Source organism: Pseudophryne corroboree, chromosome 6 (assembly GCF_028390025.1).
Source record: "Pseudophryne corroboree isolate aPseCor3 chromosome 6, aPseCor3.hap2, whole genome shotgun sequence".
In the NCBI taxonomy this organism is placed as follows: Eukaryota; Metazoa; Chordata; class Amphibia; order Anura; family Myobatrachidae; genus Pseudophryne; species Pseudophryne corroboree.
In genome coordinates, this window is record NC_086449.1 from 796140589 (window position 1) to 796161134 (window position 20546).

A 20546-nucleotide genomic window follows, 5' to 3' on the forward strand; every position below is an offset into this window, starting at 1 on the left:
ATAACATAAGCAGTGTGAAAGCAACATGCTACCTGTGCCTCATTTTCTAACCTGATATGCTTGAGGTTGCCTCCACGCATGCTTGTAGTAGTGACCACATCTTATTTGATATATTCCCGCACCCTCCAAGGACGCTCATCATCTCCTCTCCTCTTTCCTCTTTTACTCCCTTCCATTGCCTAATCTCCTTTTCTCTGGGGAAGCACCAGCATCCCTCCTCGTCATGTAACTTCCCCTCACCCACCTATGACGGGGTCCCTGGTGCACAACCCTCAGCTTGTTTCCTACCAGGGGCTGGGTGTAATCACGATGTCAATGGGCACAGATTAGTAATGTCTCTCAGGTTCACTAAAACACTCTTTCTATATCACTCTTTTTAAGGGAGATTTATCAAACCTTCTAAACTGGAGGTGTTGCCCGTAGCAACCAATCCAATTCTAGCTATCATTTATCTCAAACATATTATACAATGATAGCTAGAAGCCCCTTTATCTTGTAAGTATTCATTTGGAAGCCAATTTGTCATTGACTGCACAGGAATAGAAATGGTTACAGTATGCTCCACACCACACTAGAGAGGCCAGAATAGGCACCTGGGACAAACAAGAAATCTACAATTACAGGAGAGGTATTATTCAGTATTGTTGCTAACCAGATAAAACTTTGTAAAACTGACGTTGCCGAACAACTACAGCATATTTATCTGCTGCTCTTCTGTATCACAGAATTGGCACGGGATGAGATTGGGTACAGTATATCACCCCAGTCACGGTACTTTCACATGGAGGGAATGAAAGGGAATGCAGAGATAAGTGTCAGGTATCAAATTGGCATCGCTATGTGTTGGAGCAGCTCCACTAAAGCTATATCATATTGACTAATTAGAGGGACATGCTGTTAGAATGATTCAGTTGGGCATAGTACACTTAGATCAGTCAGTATATTATATTATGATTATTATTTTATTATTATTATTACCATTTATTTATATAGCGCACACATATTCCGCAGCACTTTACAGAGAATATTTGCCCATTCACATCATTCCCTGCCCCAGTGGAGCTTACAATCTATATTCCCTACCACACGTACACATTCACGCTAGGGTTCATTTTTGTTGGGAGCCAGTTTACCTGCCAGTATATTTTTGGATTGTGGGAGGAAACCCACGCAAGTTTGGGGAGAATATACAAACTCCACACAGTTAGGGCCATCGTGGGAATACTGTATATAATTAGAATTATTTATTCAGCTAATCACTAGGGATTAGTGCAATCACCGACTACAGAATTGATGCACTGTTAAGGGTATATTTACCAAGGTGTGAGTTTTTTTAGAAGTGGAGAGGTTACCAATCATATTCCACTTAACATTTATCTAGCTGCTTCTAGAAGATAATAGCTAGAATCTGATTGGTTGCTATGAGAATCTGATTGGTTACTCCTATAAAATGGCGGCCACCACTGTGGATATTTAACTTGTACATTTAATTAAAGGCTGTATTCTGTGTACAGTCGTCTTCCCAACCAGTGTTCTCCTTTCATCCTGGTCTCTGTGCCAACCACTACAGTCGCTCATCTGCTGACGCACGAGGGAGCATTAAGCTACAGTCTGTGGTTGCGATTCTTGTGTCACAGGTAAATCAGGGCGCGGCGTGGCAGGGAAAGAGTTACCATTCATGTCACCACCGGTCAGGTCCCAGTGCAGCGCTATTTCTGCATTTTCCGTTGCAATGCACACCCCAGTAATGGAGGAGTTAATAGAAACTATTCATACAGAATGCAGAACTTGGTTTGGGTTAAGGAATATATTGAATAATGCTGGTGTTGGCATTTGACTTTCCAGCATTAATAAAAGTGATGATTTATTTTATTAAACATCGGTGATTATAGGAAATTACTGTGTATTTTCTCTGTCTCTTTAGCTGAGTAGCATTTTCAGCTGATAACCACAAGGCACATTATCATGTCCAGGCGGTTCCGACATTCTTACGCTTTTACTACAATCATGAAGTGAGAGATATGACATTATTCCGATTCCTACTGAGGGTATGCATGAGTCCTACTGTCCCACCAAGAGGGAAGGTGGGCAATCGGGTACAAAGTACCCAGGCAGGGCATGACCAAAGGCCTGGGCTGCCGAGGAGGTGTGACTGAGCCCCCATCACCAGGATGTAAAAGTGCCTGATGACCCTCCCGTCAGTTCTGTCTGTCCCAAAAACACATCTGCAGACATTCCTGATGTTAAACATTTGAATTTGGAACAAATTAGGCCATGTTCCGATCGGACTAATTTACACAGAACTGTCTATGCTATAGCAGTCTAGAGGACGAGTATGACTAGTCTGGGGTTATGTTTATAAGCCAGTGACACAGTTACGCTGTATCAGGGCAATGGTTGCACAGTGGCTAGCATTGCTTGAATTAGGCATTGGAGGCTTAGATTTTATCACCGGCAATGTTCTATCTGTGTGAAGAGTGTTCTCCAGCTGTACGTCTGAGTTTCTCTGTGCCCAGCTCCTCCTTATCCCCAAGGCTTGCCAATCCAGGCCTCATTGCAGCAAACTCTGGTGGGATTTGACCCCATTGGAAGCCGTAAGCTCTCTTGTACCGGTCTACACAGTTAGTTACCCGCCTCTGTTTATCAGTCAACAAATGAGCCACTAAGATTGTGGGCACAGTGGGGCAGATGTATTAACCTGGAGAAGGCATAAGGAAGTGATAAACCAGTGATAAGTGCAAGGTGATAAAGGCAGCAGCCAATCAGATCCTAACTGTTAATTTACATATTGGAGCTGATTGGCTGGTGGCGTTATCACCTTGCGCATATCACTGGTTTATCACTTCCTTATGCCTTCTCCAGGTTAATACATCTGCCCCACTGTTTTCCTCACTTGTATCCTGGCAGTGCCAGGTCATACAGGCAGACCGGGTCCCCTTTCCCACACTAAACACACTGATAGGTTAAGTGACTTAATTGACCCTAATGTTGTTTTGACCTGTCACCGGGAAATGAGATCCCCCCCCCAGCCAGGGACTGATCTGTATGTACAGATATTGGGGCAGATGTATTAAGCCTGGAGAAGTGATAAAGCAGTGATAAGTGGAAGGTGATAACGCACCAGCCAATCAACTCCCAACTGAACATTTACATATTGGAGCTGATTGGCTGGTGCGTTATCACCTTGCACTTATCACTTCTTTATCCCTTCTCCAGGCTTGTCCCATTGAGTAATGTACAACGCCACAGAATATGTTGCCATTATGTCAGTAAAGGATAACAATAAGAGCTAGTATTGGGCCCAAGGAATAACTTCTATTTTAAGAGCGTTTTTACAATAGTAGCAAAAGAGTTAATAGATGTTTCTGCGTGAGGGAGTTTATGGCACTTGGGTAGTTCAGGGTTCCAGATTCAACCCTGAGGTGTCTCCTATCAACACCTCATCTGTGGCTTTCAAAGAGATCTTCTCAGGAGCAGTCATGCCTGTGATCTTAATTAGCTCCTTGGCTTTTGCATTGCATGACATCATAGCAGCCATCCTGGCCTGTAGCTTGCCTCCGATACGCTCTCTAGAGCGTGCAGAGAAGGTCTTAGCGGTTGATGGTCCTTAATGTTCCTGAGCTGTGTGCACGGCACATGATGACTCTTCTGTACGTTTTACCAGCTGTTGAAATGTAGCATGTGGCTGACAGGTCAGGTGGGCACTGCCAGATTGATGGGCGTCTTACTCTCATTGGCATCATGGTACCCACTTGTGAGATCTGGAGTGAACCGTAATCCCTTAAATCTCCAGATCTTTTCACACTGTACAGTGCGGGTTTTTTCCTTTCTGTTTTACAATGTTCATCACTTACAATTCCAGTAATAACAAGGACACCCGGCGTATGGGAAAAACTTCTTATATACCAGAAACTATCGGAAGTGGCAGCTTCTCTTTAAAGTTACAGATTGCATTGCCTTTAGGTTCCGTACAGACAAGAGTTTTGATACAGTATAAAGGTTTTACTTACCATAGTAATAAATTATTGACAATTACGGAACACTCAGAGACGATCTTAGAAGCAGATTGTGCTTGTATGTTATATACAAACCTAGATAACAGCTACGTTTATCTTACTTTATCAATGTCACCGACTGGCGCCGGGGGTGGGGAATAAAAATGAACAATTGACATTGCTTATTCATTACCAGTTATTTATATATTGCACACATATTCTGCAAATTACGAAACTAGAGAACCAGGAGGAAACCCACACAAGCAATGTTTACCACTGCACCACCATGTGCGCACATTATGGCATTGTGTTCTAGGTGACCCCCTGTACCTTGGCACCCTAGATGATTAGGTAGGTTTGCCGAGTGGAAGCACTAGGGCCTGATCAGGGTCAACTGAAGTGTCCAACTTTGCTCATCCACCCAACTGCAAGTGCTACAGTAGTTACTATTAAACGCAGTTGCATACGCCAGTTTTGCCAGAGGGCAACCAGCCTTAGGGGTCTACTTACTAAGCCTTGGATGGTGATAAAATGGACGAGAAAGTACCAGCCAATCAGCTCCTAACTGTCATTTTTCAAACACAGCCTGTGGCATGGCAGTTAGGAGCCAATTGGCTGGTACTTTATCTCTGTTGACTTAAGTGAATTCAAATTGTATCACTGTGAAGCAGTTCAGTCACTTACAGTATGTGCTCTGGTGAGGCCCCATCCACTAGGTCACAAGCCAGCCTAAACTTGGTCCTCATCCCCTTCCATGTGCGAAACCGAAATTGGGAGCTTCTAGTCGCCACATCTTAATTGTCCAAAAGTGGGTTCAAAGGAGGAGGCTATAGTCAGGCTACATTTCATGAAGCAAACGTCCCATATGGTGACAAGAGAATTGCATGATTAATTGCATCAGGTCTTTTGGCGGTCTTGGAGGATACTATTAAACATGCAAGACAAGTCACTATTGCACTGGCGGATTCAGTGTGAATTTACTGTACCTCTTAATCTCTGGCAGTGAGAACTTAAGACACCCATGACGTTTTCATATGTGGTAGACCCTTGCCGACATTAGAGCTAGATCTGGTTAGGACGGAGAACTTAACGCTGGGTAAATTCCCCATCCACGTGATCTGTAAAAAAAAATGTAATTTATTTGTTGCCAGCCTCGGAAACTTACCCTGGAAATCGGACTGTAATCGTCTGCAATAAGCAGCGTATCCTGGAGGGAAGATTAATTCCAATGCCAGCTACACTGTCTTCATGCGTGAATGTCGTGTGTCATGTTTGGAATAATAGAGGGAAGGTTTTCTGCATGTAGAGAATTGTAGGTGCTAATAATTAGAATTACTCAGATAGTTTAATGGGATAACAGTTCAATTAAATGTTACCGTTTGAGGTTGGCTGTACATGAGGTTCACCGTTTTCCATGGGTGATGCTTTTCATTTACTGTTCAGGGATTGCTGAGGTTTGCCCTCTGCAGAATTTTATTATAACTGCATTTGTTTACATGTGGAATTTTGCTTGACTTTATTTTTTGTTTTAGCCAAATTTAAAGAATTTCAGCAAATTTACTTTTTTTTTTCCCCACCAAATTGACACATTTGTTCGGGGAACAGTTTGCAGCTGTTTTTTATTATTATGTTTTGTTTTTGTTTGTTTTTAAAGCATTTCTAATAGTAGTAAAGATGGCCAGGTAATTACTCTTTCTGTATTTCAACTTGCAGTTGTAAATCAGGCACATAAGCTACCTCTCTGTGACAGGGAATTAAGGGGGCCCATTAAAAACGGGCTTTAGCTATTTAAAACTCGTTGCTTATGATAAATGGTGCTTCGGCCAATCAACAACAAACGGTCACTTTTCAAACTGTAATTTTTCAAACACATGACAATTGGAAGCTGATTGGCTGGAGCACCATTTATCATTCGCAACGAGTTTTAAATAGCTAAAACCCGTTGATAAGTGGGCCCCATCATTTTTTGCACGGATATTGGAGAGAGGTATATACAGGAGAGGGAGTAAGGATACCTACCTCTGCAATGAAAGACTGTAGGAATTCTTTTTAAGGTCCAGTTCTTTGATAACCTGATTTAGTATGATGGTTCTGATTGTAAGTCAGATGCAGTAGCGGCCGTCCTTGATTTCAGCGACACGCCCCCTTAAGAGGCAACATCTCCGCGCATCTTCTTAGCCACCCCCTTGTTACCTCCCAGTCACCGTCTAGATCGGATGGGCGTTCGCAAGGTGATTGACAGGAGGAAGTCATTTGTGGGTGGTAACTGACCGTTTATTGGGAGTGTCCGGAAAAACGCAGACGTTCCCAAGCGTTTTCAGGAACGTTGTCTGATGTCAGCTCCGGACCCGATCAGCCTGTTCTCATCACACTGTAGGAGTAAGTCCTGGGCTGCGCAGAGACTGTACACAGTGGATTTTTTGCAGCTCGGCGTACACATGCGATCGCACACTTGCACGGCGAATTCACACTCCCCCTGGAGGTGGCGACTATCTGAACGCAGGACAGCAAAGTTTGCAGCCCAGCGATCAGGTTTGAATCACCCCCTAAGTCATTTGCATTGCCTGGTCTTATCCCTGGCCTGCCTGCTGGGAATCAATCCCGTCTGATTATTAGGGATAAATTAAAGAAGGACTAAACTAAGGCTAGAAGCCATATTTTTTTTATTTTTTTTTGCAACAATGTTACATCACTAAATACAAAGACATAGAGTAACTAGAGTTCAGGGACTTTTGCCATCATATGTACTAGGGGATTGTAGGTGTAGCCTCTAGTGCTTGCCTTGCGACTTGTGTTTGAGGATGTACCTCAACAAAACATCAGCGCCCATCTTGGAGCTTATCATAACTAATTGGGGTCTATCACCCAACCAGAGGGAACATACAATTCCTGGGTAGTCTTCCTGCTAAATATATGGGCAGAGGGTCACAGGTTGCTGAGAGCCGGTAGACGGTCCTCAAGTAGAAGAGGAGGTGTGGTTTTCTGTAGTTCATACCAGAGATCACATTTTTTTATCCACTCTGAAGTGAAATATAATGAGCTGGTCTTGAGATCCAGCAGATCTAGGTCACCCGCTAAATGCGCTCCTTTAAAAAAAAAAAAAAGAAAAAAATATATATAATTTACAAGTGGGTATAGGAAATACATAGGTGATCGGCGAGTGTAGTCACATTGTATACATGGGGGTGTATTTCGGTTGCAGTATTCTCTGCTGTCTTAACTACTGCTCTAGCCAGGATCCAGGCAGCGTTAAATCCTGAATGGGGTTTCCAGGGAATGTCTCCAGGCTGCCAGAACATGTTTCACATTTCTGTAATACCAAAGTCATCTTTTTATGCTTAGCGTTTGATGAGGAGTGGTGAGGAGGAATCGCGGAAATTAATGTATAATAAGGGATGAAATATGTAAGCAGTCCGCCTTCGATTTTACCCAAAATATCTGGCGCAAGCAGTTAACTGTCAGACTTTGGCTCACGTTTGAAAAAATGATTAGAAAGCTGAGCCTCCGTGTATAAATGTATAAATGTTTTCTTCCAGTCCCTGGATGTTACATGGATAATCCGGCGGCCGGCGCGGGAGGGTGCTGAGAATTATGATCGGAATAATAGACCTATTGTACAACTGTGCAGAATATGCCAATTAAAAAAAAAAAAAAAACTATAACAAAAATATAATATAACAGTTCTAAAAACACTTGGAGAAAAAAAAAAACAACTTTGGTCAAAATGAAGGCATTTCCAATATTCGATTGCTGACTGTAAACGGATGACACTGGGGTGTATGTACTAAGCCGTGGAGAGAGATAAAGCAGACAGAGATAAAACACCCGCCAACCAGCTCCTAGTTATATTTTTTCAAACACAAGGGTCTATTCATGAAGCAGTAAAAATCGTAGAGTAGTGTGCCTGTGGAGAAGTTGCCCATGGCAACCAATCTGCTGCTCTGTATAATTGCATAGTATGCAAATTATAAATGTTACGTCAGTGCTGATTGGTTGCCACGGGCAACTTCTCCACTGTCTCACTACTCCGCACTTTTCACTGCTTCATGAATAGACCCCTCTATCTTTACTATAGCTCTCTCCAAAAATCTGTAAAGACAAAACAGAGAAAGTATGACCTTATCAGGGCAGTAATCCCTATGGCTAATCCACCCCTACGTTAGTGAGTATACAAAGAATCGCAGTTGATGCCATACTTACCTATCCCCGACAACTGTCAGGTCACTCCCGAAAATATGGGGACCCCCAGAATAGTAGGAAAAATGCATTCCTGCCACTTCCTAGTGAAGTGGACAGGACGGTGAGGATAATGCCTGGAATTGCTGGTCCAGGGGGTTGGAGCAGGGACCAATGTGATGTGATTCTCATAGAATTGCGACATATTGACCCTGCCCCCCTCCGCAGTGACCCATGATTAGCTGCATTTATCCGTGAGGGGGTGGAGCCTAATGACGCAAAGCACTGGTCCCATTCTCATTATCATCATCCCTGGACATGTAGTTAAGTAGGCAACATTCACCACTTGAACCGTTAGGTAATCCACCCTCCATCCGATTAAGTTATCCTGTTCCCTACCTCAGTTAAACCCATGTCAGGTCATATTTCTTAATCAATCCAGTTTACCCCCGCCCCCTTAAATAAAAAAAATAAACAAACCCATCATACCTGAACTGCCCCCAGACACCAGCCTTCTGCCAATAATTTGAAATCCAGGCAGGGCGGTTCTTCATGATATTATTAAAAATAATGTTTCAGTCCACAAAATGGCTGCCTCTCCTGTACAGTATGTTGTATGTACTCCGCCATGCTTTTAAAAACAGTGGTGTCACTAGCCCCAGGGGACACATTACATATAGCGATGTTTATATTGGTCTGTGTATGTACAGACAGAGCGAGGCTGACCTTGACGGATAGTCTCTCTCTGGTAATACAGTATGACTGCACTTCCAAAGCACTTTTTGAGGTTACTGAACAATGAAAACGATTTCAGATATGTATTGTGTGTACGTACAGTATCTTAGGAATCCAGACCTGTATGTTGTTGCTGCTAAATCCTATGAGACTGTGTTAGGAAATGTTTACGTAATAAATTAATAATGATTGCACGTAGTACTTCTGAGGTAATTTTTTTCTATTGTAGCAATAGTTATGCGGGACTGGGTAGGGACAACTAGATTATGGGTTCTTGAATGACAAAAAAATGAAATTAAACCGTTGCTAATTAATTTAAGTGTACCCATCATCTCCTACACCCAGTGTTGGCAGCCATTTTGTGTGAAACAATATTTATGAGATTGCAGCCTATCCTCTCACTAGGAAATAGTGACATCATGCACCATGCTTCAGTGATGTCACTATTACTACTGAATTACTTTCCTCCAAACTGGCTCAGCCTTCAAAATGGCTTGCCTTGCTACTGAAGCCATGTGTTGGAACACAAGCAAATTGTATACTGTGCCATGCTGTGTTCATGTGTTATACTTTGATTATTTTTGAAGGCGTTTACAGTTAGATATTCTGTCAGCCTCAATGAAATGGAACAGAACTATTTACCAAACTTACACAGAAGAGTGTCAAATATCCTGCATTTTACACGTAGTTTTGGGAATGTGGTTAGACGCTCACATTGCTAGTGTCAGGTCAAGGGTTTCTGGCCCCTACGGCAAAAATACCAAACTGCCTCCACCCCCCATATTACGATAACTGTACAAAAACATAGTATACTATATGCTATATAGTCTTCATTAGTAGCAGACAGTGCAGGAGATTTATCAAAGCGTGGAGAGAGATAAAGTACCAACCAATCAGCTTCTGTGACTTTATAGGCGGTGTTTAAAAAAATGACAGTTAGTAGCTGATTGGTTGGTACATTATCTCTCTCCACTTTATCTCTCTCCAAACTTTGCTACATCTCTCTCAAGTGGGCGGGATGCACTAAGCATCGCTTCCGCAAAGCGGTACACCCGCCCCTTACAGTGTCTATAATAAGCACATATGTACTTACATATGCGATTAGTATTGCATAGGACAGCTCTCCTGATAATGGCTGTCCTTTGCAATGTTAGGACTTCCGGGTTTTGGCTGTGAGGGGTACCAATCGGTTCCCTCTCATGGGAAAATGCAAAAAGAAGCCCATAGGCTTCTGTAGGGTATCGCCAGCAAAAGCTGGTGTTACCTACCGCATCCAAGCCCTGGGATGCACCGCCTTTTCCCTTTAGTACATCCTACCCGGTGTGTGTTCTGCTGGAATGGTATGGAGAATGTAGCCCCAACCTCTCCGCTCCCAGTGCAACTGCCTGTTGTGCCTCTCCCATTTGTGCTGATAAGTGAATCATGTTACAGTATGTTGCAGCTATACAAAATCCCGCATATCGCCACAAAGGCGAGTAGTATAAACCTGTGCTAGACTTACGCCTGGGCATACACAGCAGGCGCACGTAGACATCTTTGGGTAACTGCAAAGCCAAAATTAATTTTGAGGTTACTTTCCATGCGGTATTGAAGTTTAATGCAAAAACAAATTTGGAGGGTGAATGAAGGTTGTAGACTTATCGGAACTCATTTATCAGGTGTTTACTTTTTCCGCAGGTAGCAGGGAAGCGGCATTCACCTACGCCATTACTGCCGCTGGAGTAGCGCACGCAGTGACCTCCGCCTGCAGCCAGGGGAACTTCAGTAACTGTGGCTGTGATCGAGAGAAGCAGGGCTACTATAACCAAGAGGAAGGCTGGAAATGGGGGGGATGCTCCGCTGACATCAAATATGGAATCGAATTCTCCAGGAAGTTTGTGGACGCCAGAGAGATAAGGAAGAATGCGCGGCGGCTGATGAACTTGCATAACAACGAGGCCGGCAGAAAGGTATTCTAGATCAGGGTAAACCAAGTCACATTCATAGGGGTGATAAAGTGGGGGAAAGGGCTGGAGGTACCTAAAATCTAAACTCTTTAGCAGTCTATCATCTACAGCTTACTTTCATTTATTCACGCCATCTTACAACTTTAGCTAAATACATTGCTGTATTTCTGTGGATTCTTTCTGTCCTTTTCAGGCACGTATGTGTATCATCAGAGCTGTCTATTGTCATTGCCCTTGGATATGATACAGCTCTGACAATTGTATATGGAGAGCAGATTTGTATCAGAGGCCAGTGGGGGGGGGGGGGGGGGGACAACAACAACAATGAACAGTTCCCCATGGTTATATAAAGACCTGGCTGAAGAGCACAGCAATGTACAGTTTAATAGATTAACGTTAACTAATGGTGGAAGGCCACTTTTGGTCTGTTTATGTAAACCAACAAATCAAAAGTAAACTAAGCAGCAACAAGAGAAAAGCTTCAAAAGATATATAGCATTTCTCTATCACACCATGGGAAGACCAGGCCTGAGCATGGCCCTAACTGGTGTCATGGTACTGTAAGTACAGGAGGCGCCATATTGACAATGGGGCGGATGGTACTACAGCTCCAGGTCTCCACATAAAAATAGGCCCATTATAACAGCATGCTCATTGCCAGCCACCTAGCTGGCTATACGGTCGGCCATAAATCATAAGATTTAAAATTGAAGTTCTATTTTCCTCATAAAAATGCAATTTTTCTACTTTTATGTATATAGGGAGACACTGGGGCTGATTGTGTAGGTGGTCTAAACATGACACTGGCCAAACACAGAGCAATGGTTACAGCTCCTCCACTTCCACCAATAGGCTCTTTATCATTTTCAGCCCCAGACCCATGTGGTCCTTTATCCGGCCTTGGTCAGGCTGTGACGTTCCATGTTAGTCTGCAGAAGTGGATCCATGCTTCACTGCCCACTTCGCCCATTTACAAAATGGCCTCCCTAAACTATAGTTGGCTGCATGTCAAGTTAATTCATTTCAATTCCATATGAGTTGTTGGCGGCCTTCCCGCCTCATCAGGAGGAAAAGCAATATAAACTGGCTGTGGTGGATGGCTCGGAGTTGTGCAAGTGGATTTCTCTGTTTGTTTCCTGCTTAATATTTCCATCATTATCAACAGTAAAACATGATGGTCTTTGGCAGATGGTAGGGGGCCATTAAACCGCGGTTAGGTGAAAGTTAACTTTCGCTGACTCTGCTTGGCTTACGCTGTTAACCTCCTTTTAATGCTGAATAAATCAGGGCCTAAATGGCTTAACCGTGATCTATGAACAGTTTACAAAACTGAATTTTAAGCAGGTGAGGTAATGTGTGAAGCGGTTTTTTTCAGCCGTTGTCTGCGGCCAAAGGACCACACAGGCCTGACCCTTTGACATCTAACCTCACAACTACAAGAGTTTGCTACATGGCCAGGAAAAGGGTTATTTACTAAATTATCCCTCTTAAAATGTTCAGCAGAGGCCCCTGGGTGTGTGAGGTGAAAGGGACTCGTAAATATATGCCACAAAGAATGCCAATCATTTGCCTGGAGGGAACGAGCTCATCTTTTGTACTGATAAGAAGATGCACAATTATCGGTGTGACGGCATAAAGCTGTCATTAAAACAATGGCACATTTAACACAGTGGAGCGGTGCACTTGCGTCAGGGATTTGGACGGTGGAATTTTTACACCTCTGACTTGTTTTCATGTGATAGGCAGCCATTTGCAGACTATTGGTTCTCTGGCCACTCTCGTTAGGGAAATGGATGGACCTGTGACAGATATTCTCAGTCACAGCATTAAGCTCAAGAGATTGTCTCCTGTTTCTACAAATTCTTCCCCCTGCAGCCACCTTGCTGAATTTTAATGGTGACTTCTGCCTACTCACAGAGGTGGCAGCCATTTTGTTGACTGAAGCAGCATTCGAATAGATGCTGCTGTGCTTCATATGGATGCATTATATTATATTTAGAGGCAAGTGGCATAACCACTCTGTGGAGATGCATGTTTTTTATTATCGTTAATGTGGAAATACTACATTAACTATAGTATTATTATTATTGGGCTGGCTATTAAAATGCTGTAAAGGGGAGGACGCTCTGCTTATTGTACAAGAATAGATCAAAACACTTCTAGTTTCCAGGAAAATATACCTGCCCTCTTTTTGGCAGAACTGTGGGGGTTTAAGGAAATGCGCATGCCAAATATGGTGGAAGTGTCACATGTCCTATCTCTGACGGTCCATCTGATTTATAGGACCAACCAGTTCCACCCCAGTAGCCCTGCTGGCAATTACCTGTGTGTAACAACTGCAGACCTAAGTACAAAGCAGGCCGCTAACGTTGCTCTATGATTACAGGAGAAGGTGTCTGAATGTTTGTAAAATGTATAATTACTTATAACTAGCAGCTCGAATTCCGGATCAGATTCCTCACATAAATGTCATTTTTTATCAGTCAGGGGCTGAGCTCATAATAATGTTGACTGACGGCTAGCAGAAGCCTGTTATTTTATGTCTACGATGCAGATACAATGGGCCCTGGAAATTCTGTTGCAGCCACGTTCAGCTGCAAGAATGTGCTGTCGCTCCAATGAGCGCACGCCGCCCAAAACAAACAGCCGGGTACAGTGAGGAATTGCAGCATGTAACGTGAAATCTAACTTCCATCCTCTTATTGATCTACCTAATTTCACTCATTCACACACACACACACACATTATATATATATATATATATATATATATATGTGCCGTATATATAATATATACAGTTCTTGCTTGGCAGAGGGATGGAATTTCCTGAGACATCGTCATGTTATTCCCTGCGCTGATAGATTTTCTCTGTTGAATGGCTTCCCAATGGCTTCCCATAGGCTCGTCCCCTCCACTGAATTACAATATCTATCTATCTATCTATCTATCTATCTATATATATATATATATCTATATATATATATATATATATATATATATCTATATATATATATATATATATATATATCTATATATATATATATATATATATATATACATACAGTATATATATATATGTATATTTGGCAGTACGGATGGTGTAATGGTTAGCATTACTGCCTCACAGCACTGAGGTCATGGGTTCGATTCCCACCATGGCCCTAACTGTGTGGGGTTTGTATATTCTCCCCGTACTTGCGTGGGTTTCCTCCGGGGACTCCGGTTTCCTCCCACAATCCAAAAATATACTGGTAGGCTAATTGAATTCCAACAAAAATTAACCCTAACGTGAATGTGTCTGTGTGTACATGTGGTAGGGAATATAGATTGTAAGCTCCATTGGAGCAGGGACTGATGTGAATGGCCAAATATTCTCTGTAAAAGCGCTGCGGAATATGTGTGCGCTATATAAATAACTGGTAATTATATATATGTATATATATATATTATTATTCTATTTATTTATTTATTTAATTTATTTTCAAATTGCTCAGCCAATTTGAAAAAAGTAAAGCCCTTTAAACAGTTAAGGCCCATACACATTAGACGATGTCGCTCTGTGAGGCCGACGACCGGCCGGCCCCTCCCGGGCCGGCCGGTCGGTGGCCGCCTGTACGCACTGAGCGATATGACCGCTCATATCGCTCAGTGACGTCACGCCCCTGCCAGCCCTGCATGAAGGTCGTGGACGACAGTCCACATCCTTCATGCATGCCCTACCGACAGCGACGATCGTTGCCGACCCGCGGGGCCGCGCATCGGTCGTCGCTGGCGGCATACACACTTGACGATAAAATGAGCGACGTCGCTCAAGGAGGGGGAAAATGAGCGACGTCGCTCATTTTATCGTTAAGTGTGTAAACTGTGTATGGACCTTTAGACCCACACAGTTCCAAGAGTTTCTAAAAGTGTCCGTAGGGCGAAATGCACTGGTGGGTTTGCTTGTTATTGTCAGGTACCACAGATTGTTCTGATGAGCTGTGGTGTTGTGTTCAACTGGTTTTACCCATTTTCTACATTGGTATGTGTGAACAAGCCTTAGCGTGGAGGGCCAATTCAGACAAGCGGGTTGTTGTGTTGAGAAATCTGAATAATATATAAAAAGTGCTGTTATTTCTAAATATGTACAGTAAAAATGTAGTGGCTTACCAAAATTCAATGTACCCGCGATAAGGATTTGATAGTGAGAAAAGAAACTCTCTTTACAATACCTGTCAGTAAATCCACACTGGGACGGCCTGTGGAAACATTCCCAGCCCAAAATAGCCGATCACAGAGCATAATAACTTCTCATTGTGTAGGATCCTATGTGTGTATATATATATATATATATATATATATATATATAGCAGTCACAATACCGCAGGACGGGAGCCCGGCAGTCAAAATACCTGCGGCCACAATCCCGACGTCACAATGCCAATGAATGGGGGAATTCCAGTGTCTAAATACCAACACTGGGAATTACGATCATCCTCTCAGCGGGACGTGCTCGCGTCCTGCCGCTGGGGGGGAGGGGTTAGGGTTAGGTACCGGGGAGGGAGGGTTAGGTTAAAGCACTTAGAAAGGGAGATTAGGGTTAGGCACCAAGCAGGGTGGGTTAGGTTTGGACAACGGGGAAGGGAGGGTTAGGGCTAGGCACCCACAAGGGAAGGTTAGGGCTAGGCACCCACAATGGAGGGTTAGGGTAGGGGGCAGAGTTAGTGTCTTAACTATGGGGCTGTTGGGATTTTGATGGCTGGGATGCTATTGGCAGTATTCTGACCTATGGCATCCCATCCATCGGGATTACATACTGAACCAATATATATATATATATATATATATATATATATATATATATAAAACCATTTCAAGTCGTCTTATAACATTGGTCCATCACTCATTTTAGTTTTAGTTTCCCTTGTACAAGCGCCAGACCTTTGCACCTGCTTTGTATTTCATCGGCTCTGCAATGTGCTGTTTGGGCACATGAGCGCACCGCAGCAGCCTCAAGCATGGTTGTGTGAATGGAAACTTGCCTCGGGCAATGGAGCAATATGTGGATCTTCGCAAGGCTGCATGTGAGGGCTTGATATATGATTAATGGATCTGCAGAATAATAGGGGTCGGGTGAGCTAATGGTTTTTCAATCTTTAATCAGGGGCTCCCTGGCAGCCGCTAGTAAAGCTGGTTAACTATATTCCCTGGCTGGAGGCCAGTAGTGGGAATTCCGCAGAAGTCTATGTCCTAAGACGCTTGCAGAAAATAAGCCAAGCATGGAATTAATATTCCTCATAGAGCATCATTTTCTGAGGAATTCAGATGAAGAGGCTGCCAAACCTCTGAAAGTATTAACTTACGGCTTAGAAAAAAAAAATCATTCTTTACCAGCCTGTGGTTCCACCCGGGCAAAAGGTGCATGTATATAATCACTAACAGCTATTCCGTGCCGTCACTTAATCCTCACATACGGTACATGCAGCTTACCAACATTTTATAGGGGAAATTATTGCATTTGTCATCAAATATTATTATTATTATTATTATTATTATTATTATTATAAATATGTGTTGTTGTTTTTCTTTAAATTACAACTACTGTCATTGAAACTTCCAGATATGATGAAGCCAGAAGGTAAATTATTCAGTATTAAGGTGACATGTACAATTATATCACCTCACTTAAAGTGCTCCAGTGGCCTATGCCAGGGCCGTAACTAGGTATATGTGGAGTGTGTCCCCGCAGATATCGCTGCAGGTCAGGTGGCGCTGTTGGCGCCACTTGTCTCTTTCCCCCACCGCTTTCATCGCTAATACCTATAAAACATTAATGCTCTTAACTTGAAAGCTCTTTGTTATTCAGTCATACTGTCCTGTATTACATTTAAAGATGCTAACATACCCGGGATTCGAACCCATCGCCTGTCGCGTTGCAGTCAGACACTCTATTCATTGAGCTCTGACCCTGCATAGAAAGCTAGAGAATTCTAAGCTAGAGAATTTTAACTACAGTATTTAAAGCTTACCTTATACTTTCAAAAAATAAAAATAAAATAAAAAAAGATCAGCATTGCAGCTGAGCAGATCTTTGTAGTGTGTGGCTGCAAGGGATTGGATGTTGAACACTACATAGATCTGCTCAATTGCAATGCTGATTATTTTTTTTACTAAGTTCAAGTAGCTTTATATTGTCAGAAATCTCATAGTTTTTTGGCAGTATCAAATAGCTCAATGAGTAGGGTGTTTGATGGAATGCAACAGGTTATGGGTTTGAATCCTGAGTATGGCAGTATATTAAAAGTGTTATTTCATAAAGGGTATTGTAAATGAACAACAACAAGTTCTCAAGTTAAGTGCATGAACGTGCTTTAAAGAGGATTTTGTTTCAAACCGATTTTCTTATAGTGTTCTATAAATGTTTGTATATATATTCCCTACCACATGTACACGCACACACATTCATACTAGAGTTAATTTGTGTTGGGATCCAATTGACCTACCAGTATATTTTTGGATTGTGGGAGGAAACCGGAGTACCCGGAGGAAACCCACGCAAGTACGGGGAGAATACTACTGTGAGGCAGTAATGCTAACTATTACACCACCCGTACTGACCAATAGGGTCAATTCAATTAGGTGTATTAGTCGGGCTTTATGAATATTAGTCAGTCCTCATGAATATTAGTCAGGCATCATGAATATTAGTCGGAATTTATGAATATTAGTCAGGCATTATGAATATTAGTCAGGACCCATGAATATTAGTCAGGCATCATGGATATTAGTTGGGATTTACGAATATTAGTCAGGCATCATGAATATTAATCAGTCCTATGAATATTAGTCAGGCTTTATGAATATTAATCATCCCTATGAAAATTAGTTAGGCTTGATGATTATAAGTCAGGAGGTGCCTCTTTGATGTTATTGCACCCTGGTACTTGTATATATTAGTACACCTAGGAAAGTGGCTAACCCCACCACTACCATCACCACCACCACAACACTGGTGCAGGGAGGGGGCAGTGGTTGGTCACAAACTGAGATCCTATAAGACACTATTCACAGAAACTGACCTTGACCTGTAAGGCTACCCTGCAGTAATAGTCTTTCATTTAGAGATACAAAGTGATGGTATTCTGTCTTTTATAACTAAAGGTCCCCATACAATACTGCAACTTTTCCCTTGAACTGCTTGCCAGCTTCCCAGGCTGTAGGATCCAATAAATCTATAGTGTAGCCCTTGCGATCTCCGGTTCCGACCTGATGCGCATCGGACCACTCATCGAATCGGAATCAGAGGTAAAACACATGAGATTTGACACTTTTTATCCGATTTCTCGGCCTGATGCGTCGGAATCAGATTAAAAGGGCCCAAATCGCACTAGTGTATGGGCACCTTCACAGCTTTATATGTCTATGTAGAATACACATCTGGCAAGGTATTACAAAGGGAGGAAAGTGTAATGTAACCCGTAAAATGCAAGTTTTCAGTGACTTACTAAGTATTCACATTTGTTGGCCTTGTCCATAAATCCTGATTCTATCATATATTTTTTTCCCCAACCAGGTACTAGAAGAGCAAATGAAACTAGAGTGTAAGTGTCACGGTGTGTCCGGTTCCTGCACGACCAAGACCTGCTGGAACACGTTGCCCAAGTTCCGGGACATCGGATTCACTTTAAAGGAGAAATACAACGATGCGGTACACGTGGAAGTGGTGAGGGCCAACCGGCTGCGCCAACCCACTTTCCTCAAGATCAAAAAAATAAAAAACTACCAGAAACCCATGGAAACGGATCTGGTGTACATCGAACGTTCCCCCAACTACTGCGAGGAAGACAGCCAGACGGGGAGCGTGGGGACGGCGGGGCGGCTGTGTAACCGCACCTCCCAGCACGTAGACGGTTGCGACTTGATGTGCTGCGGCAGAGGCTACAACACTCACCAGTACACCAAAGTGTGGCAGTGCAACTGTAAATTCCACTGGTGCTGTTTCGTCAAATGCAACACTTGCAGCGAAAGGACAGAAGTTTTTACCTGCAAATAAAGCACGCCGGTGCCGATCAAACCAGAAAACATTACAGGACCACTATGGCGCCATTTTGCACACTTAATTTTCTTTTATTAAGAAAATTGCACCCTTTTCTGAAAAGCAGGGAGGGAATGCTTCGTCCGGAACGGATTTGCTACTCTTCCCGGGAGCATTGCACCTTTATACGCTGGAGGGTTTATTGTAGATACTTTTAAATTATACATATTACAGAAGTCTAAAAGAACAGAGAGAGAGAGAGAGAGAGAGAGAAATAACGACGTTATATTATGAGAACTGTAGGACTGCTGCGGAGGGGACCAAACAGAGTAAACTAATACAAGTCTCAACTATCAGTTAAAATAAGTACTATTTGTATCACCTGCCAGTCACACTGGAATTATTTTAATGAACATAAAAAAAAATATTATTAATTTATGTTTTAATAGTATGAACAAATTCTGAGCACTAACGGGTAGCTTGTGTCTTAATTCTCGACTACGTGTTAAACATAGTTGTCTTAACGTACGGTGCATTTTTGTAAATGTTTTTATTTTTTTATTTTTTTTCTAACTATTTTCCGTGCTACTGAGCTCTTGATAGAGGGGTCCTAAACTTTTGTATTTTATTTTATTATTATTTTGTAATGGAACAGAATTTAAGTATTGAGCTTGCATCGGCCCGTGCTAGATAGCACAGTCGCTGATCAATAAAACGAGGAGCTGGGTTGACTTAATATTATTGAATTAGACGTTACACCTTCCGTATCCCTCGTCGTCTTTTCAGTCGTCTGTCCAAAATAGACCTCAGCTGCTGCAGGGTTCCCTGTGCAGAATGAAGCCACCAGGAATGGTATATAACACAACTACCTACGTACTGTATAATGCTCGCTATTTGTTCAATAAATGTTTACTTTGTAGTTATTTTCATTCTTTTTTAAGGGCGTCTCTTCCCGTTCTCCTGATGTTTCTTGCTTTGTGCTTCCCTGATGTAAAGGCACCAGTGGAGTGTTATATTAAAAAGGCAGGTCCACCTTTGAGCAGTACCAAAATAAATAAATCATCATTTACCCCTCCTGCACCATCACTCCACATGCTTCCATACAGTGAATTGCTGTCAGCATTCTGACTGGTGGATAACTCCAGCCATCCACCAATCAGCATGCGCAAAATCGTTCACTGTCTGGCTGCAAGCTGGGAGGCAGATAATGAATGCTGCACTCTGATTGGTAGATAGCTCCAGCCATTCACCAATCAGCATGTTGAAAGTCATTCACTGTCTGACTGCAAGCTGGGAGGCAGTTAGTGAATGCTGCACTATGATTGGTAGATAGCTCCAGCCATCCACCAATCAGCATGCTGAAAGTCATTCACTGTCTGGCTGCAAGCTGGGAGGCAGATAGTTCCGGGGAGCATCTTTATCTGCCTCTTAGCCGGCTTCCCTATGCACGGAGCGCTGAGGGGCAGACAGCGATAGATACTCCCTAGCCGTTCTGATTATAGATTACACACAATCAGAGTGGCCAGACAGCATTCTCTACCTGCTGCCAAGAAGCTGTGGATGCACCCTGGAATCATAGAGCCCTAGACAGCTGGCCAGTGTGCCCACACGTTAAGACAGTACTGATATTAAATCGGAAGTATAGGTTGATCCAGTATGGAAAAGTATCCATTAGCATTC

At 42.7% G+C, this 20546-nt stretch overlaps 1 protein-coding gene across 3 annotated transcripts in view; it reads left to right on the forward strand.

Moving 5' to 3' along the window:
- WNT7B (Wnt family member 7B) overlaps positions 1–19789 on the forward strand; it is a 262108-nt gene extending 242319 nt beyond the window's left edge. For all 3 annotated transcript variants that reach the window (XM_063928884.1, XM_063928883.1, XM_063928882.1), the window contains exons 3-4: positions 10584–10855; positions 18405–19789. In XM_063928884.1, the coding sequence (XP_063784954.1) occupies positions 10584–10855; positions 18405–18884 (752 nt within the window). In that variant the 3' untranslated portion in view covers positions 18885–19789. The remainder of the gene's footprint in view (positions 1–10583; positions 10856–18404) is intronic.
- The last annotated feature ends 757 nt before the right edge of the window (positions 19790–20546 follow it).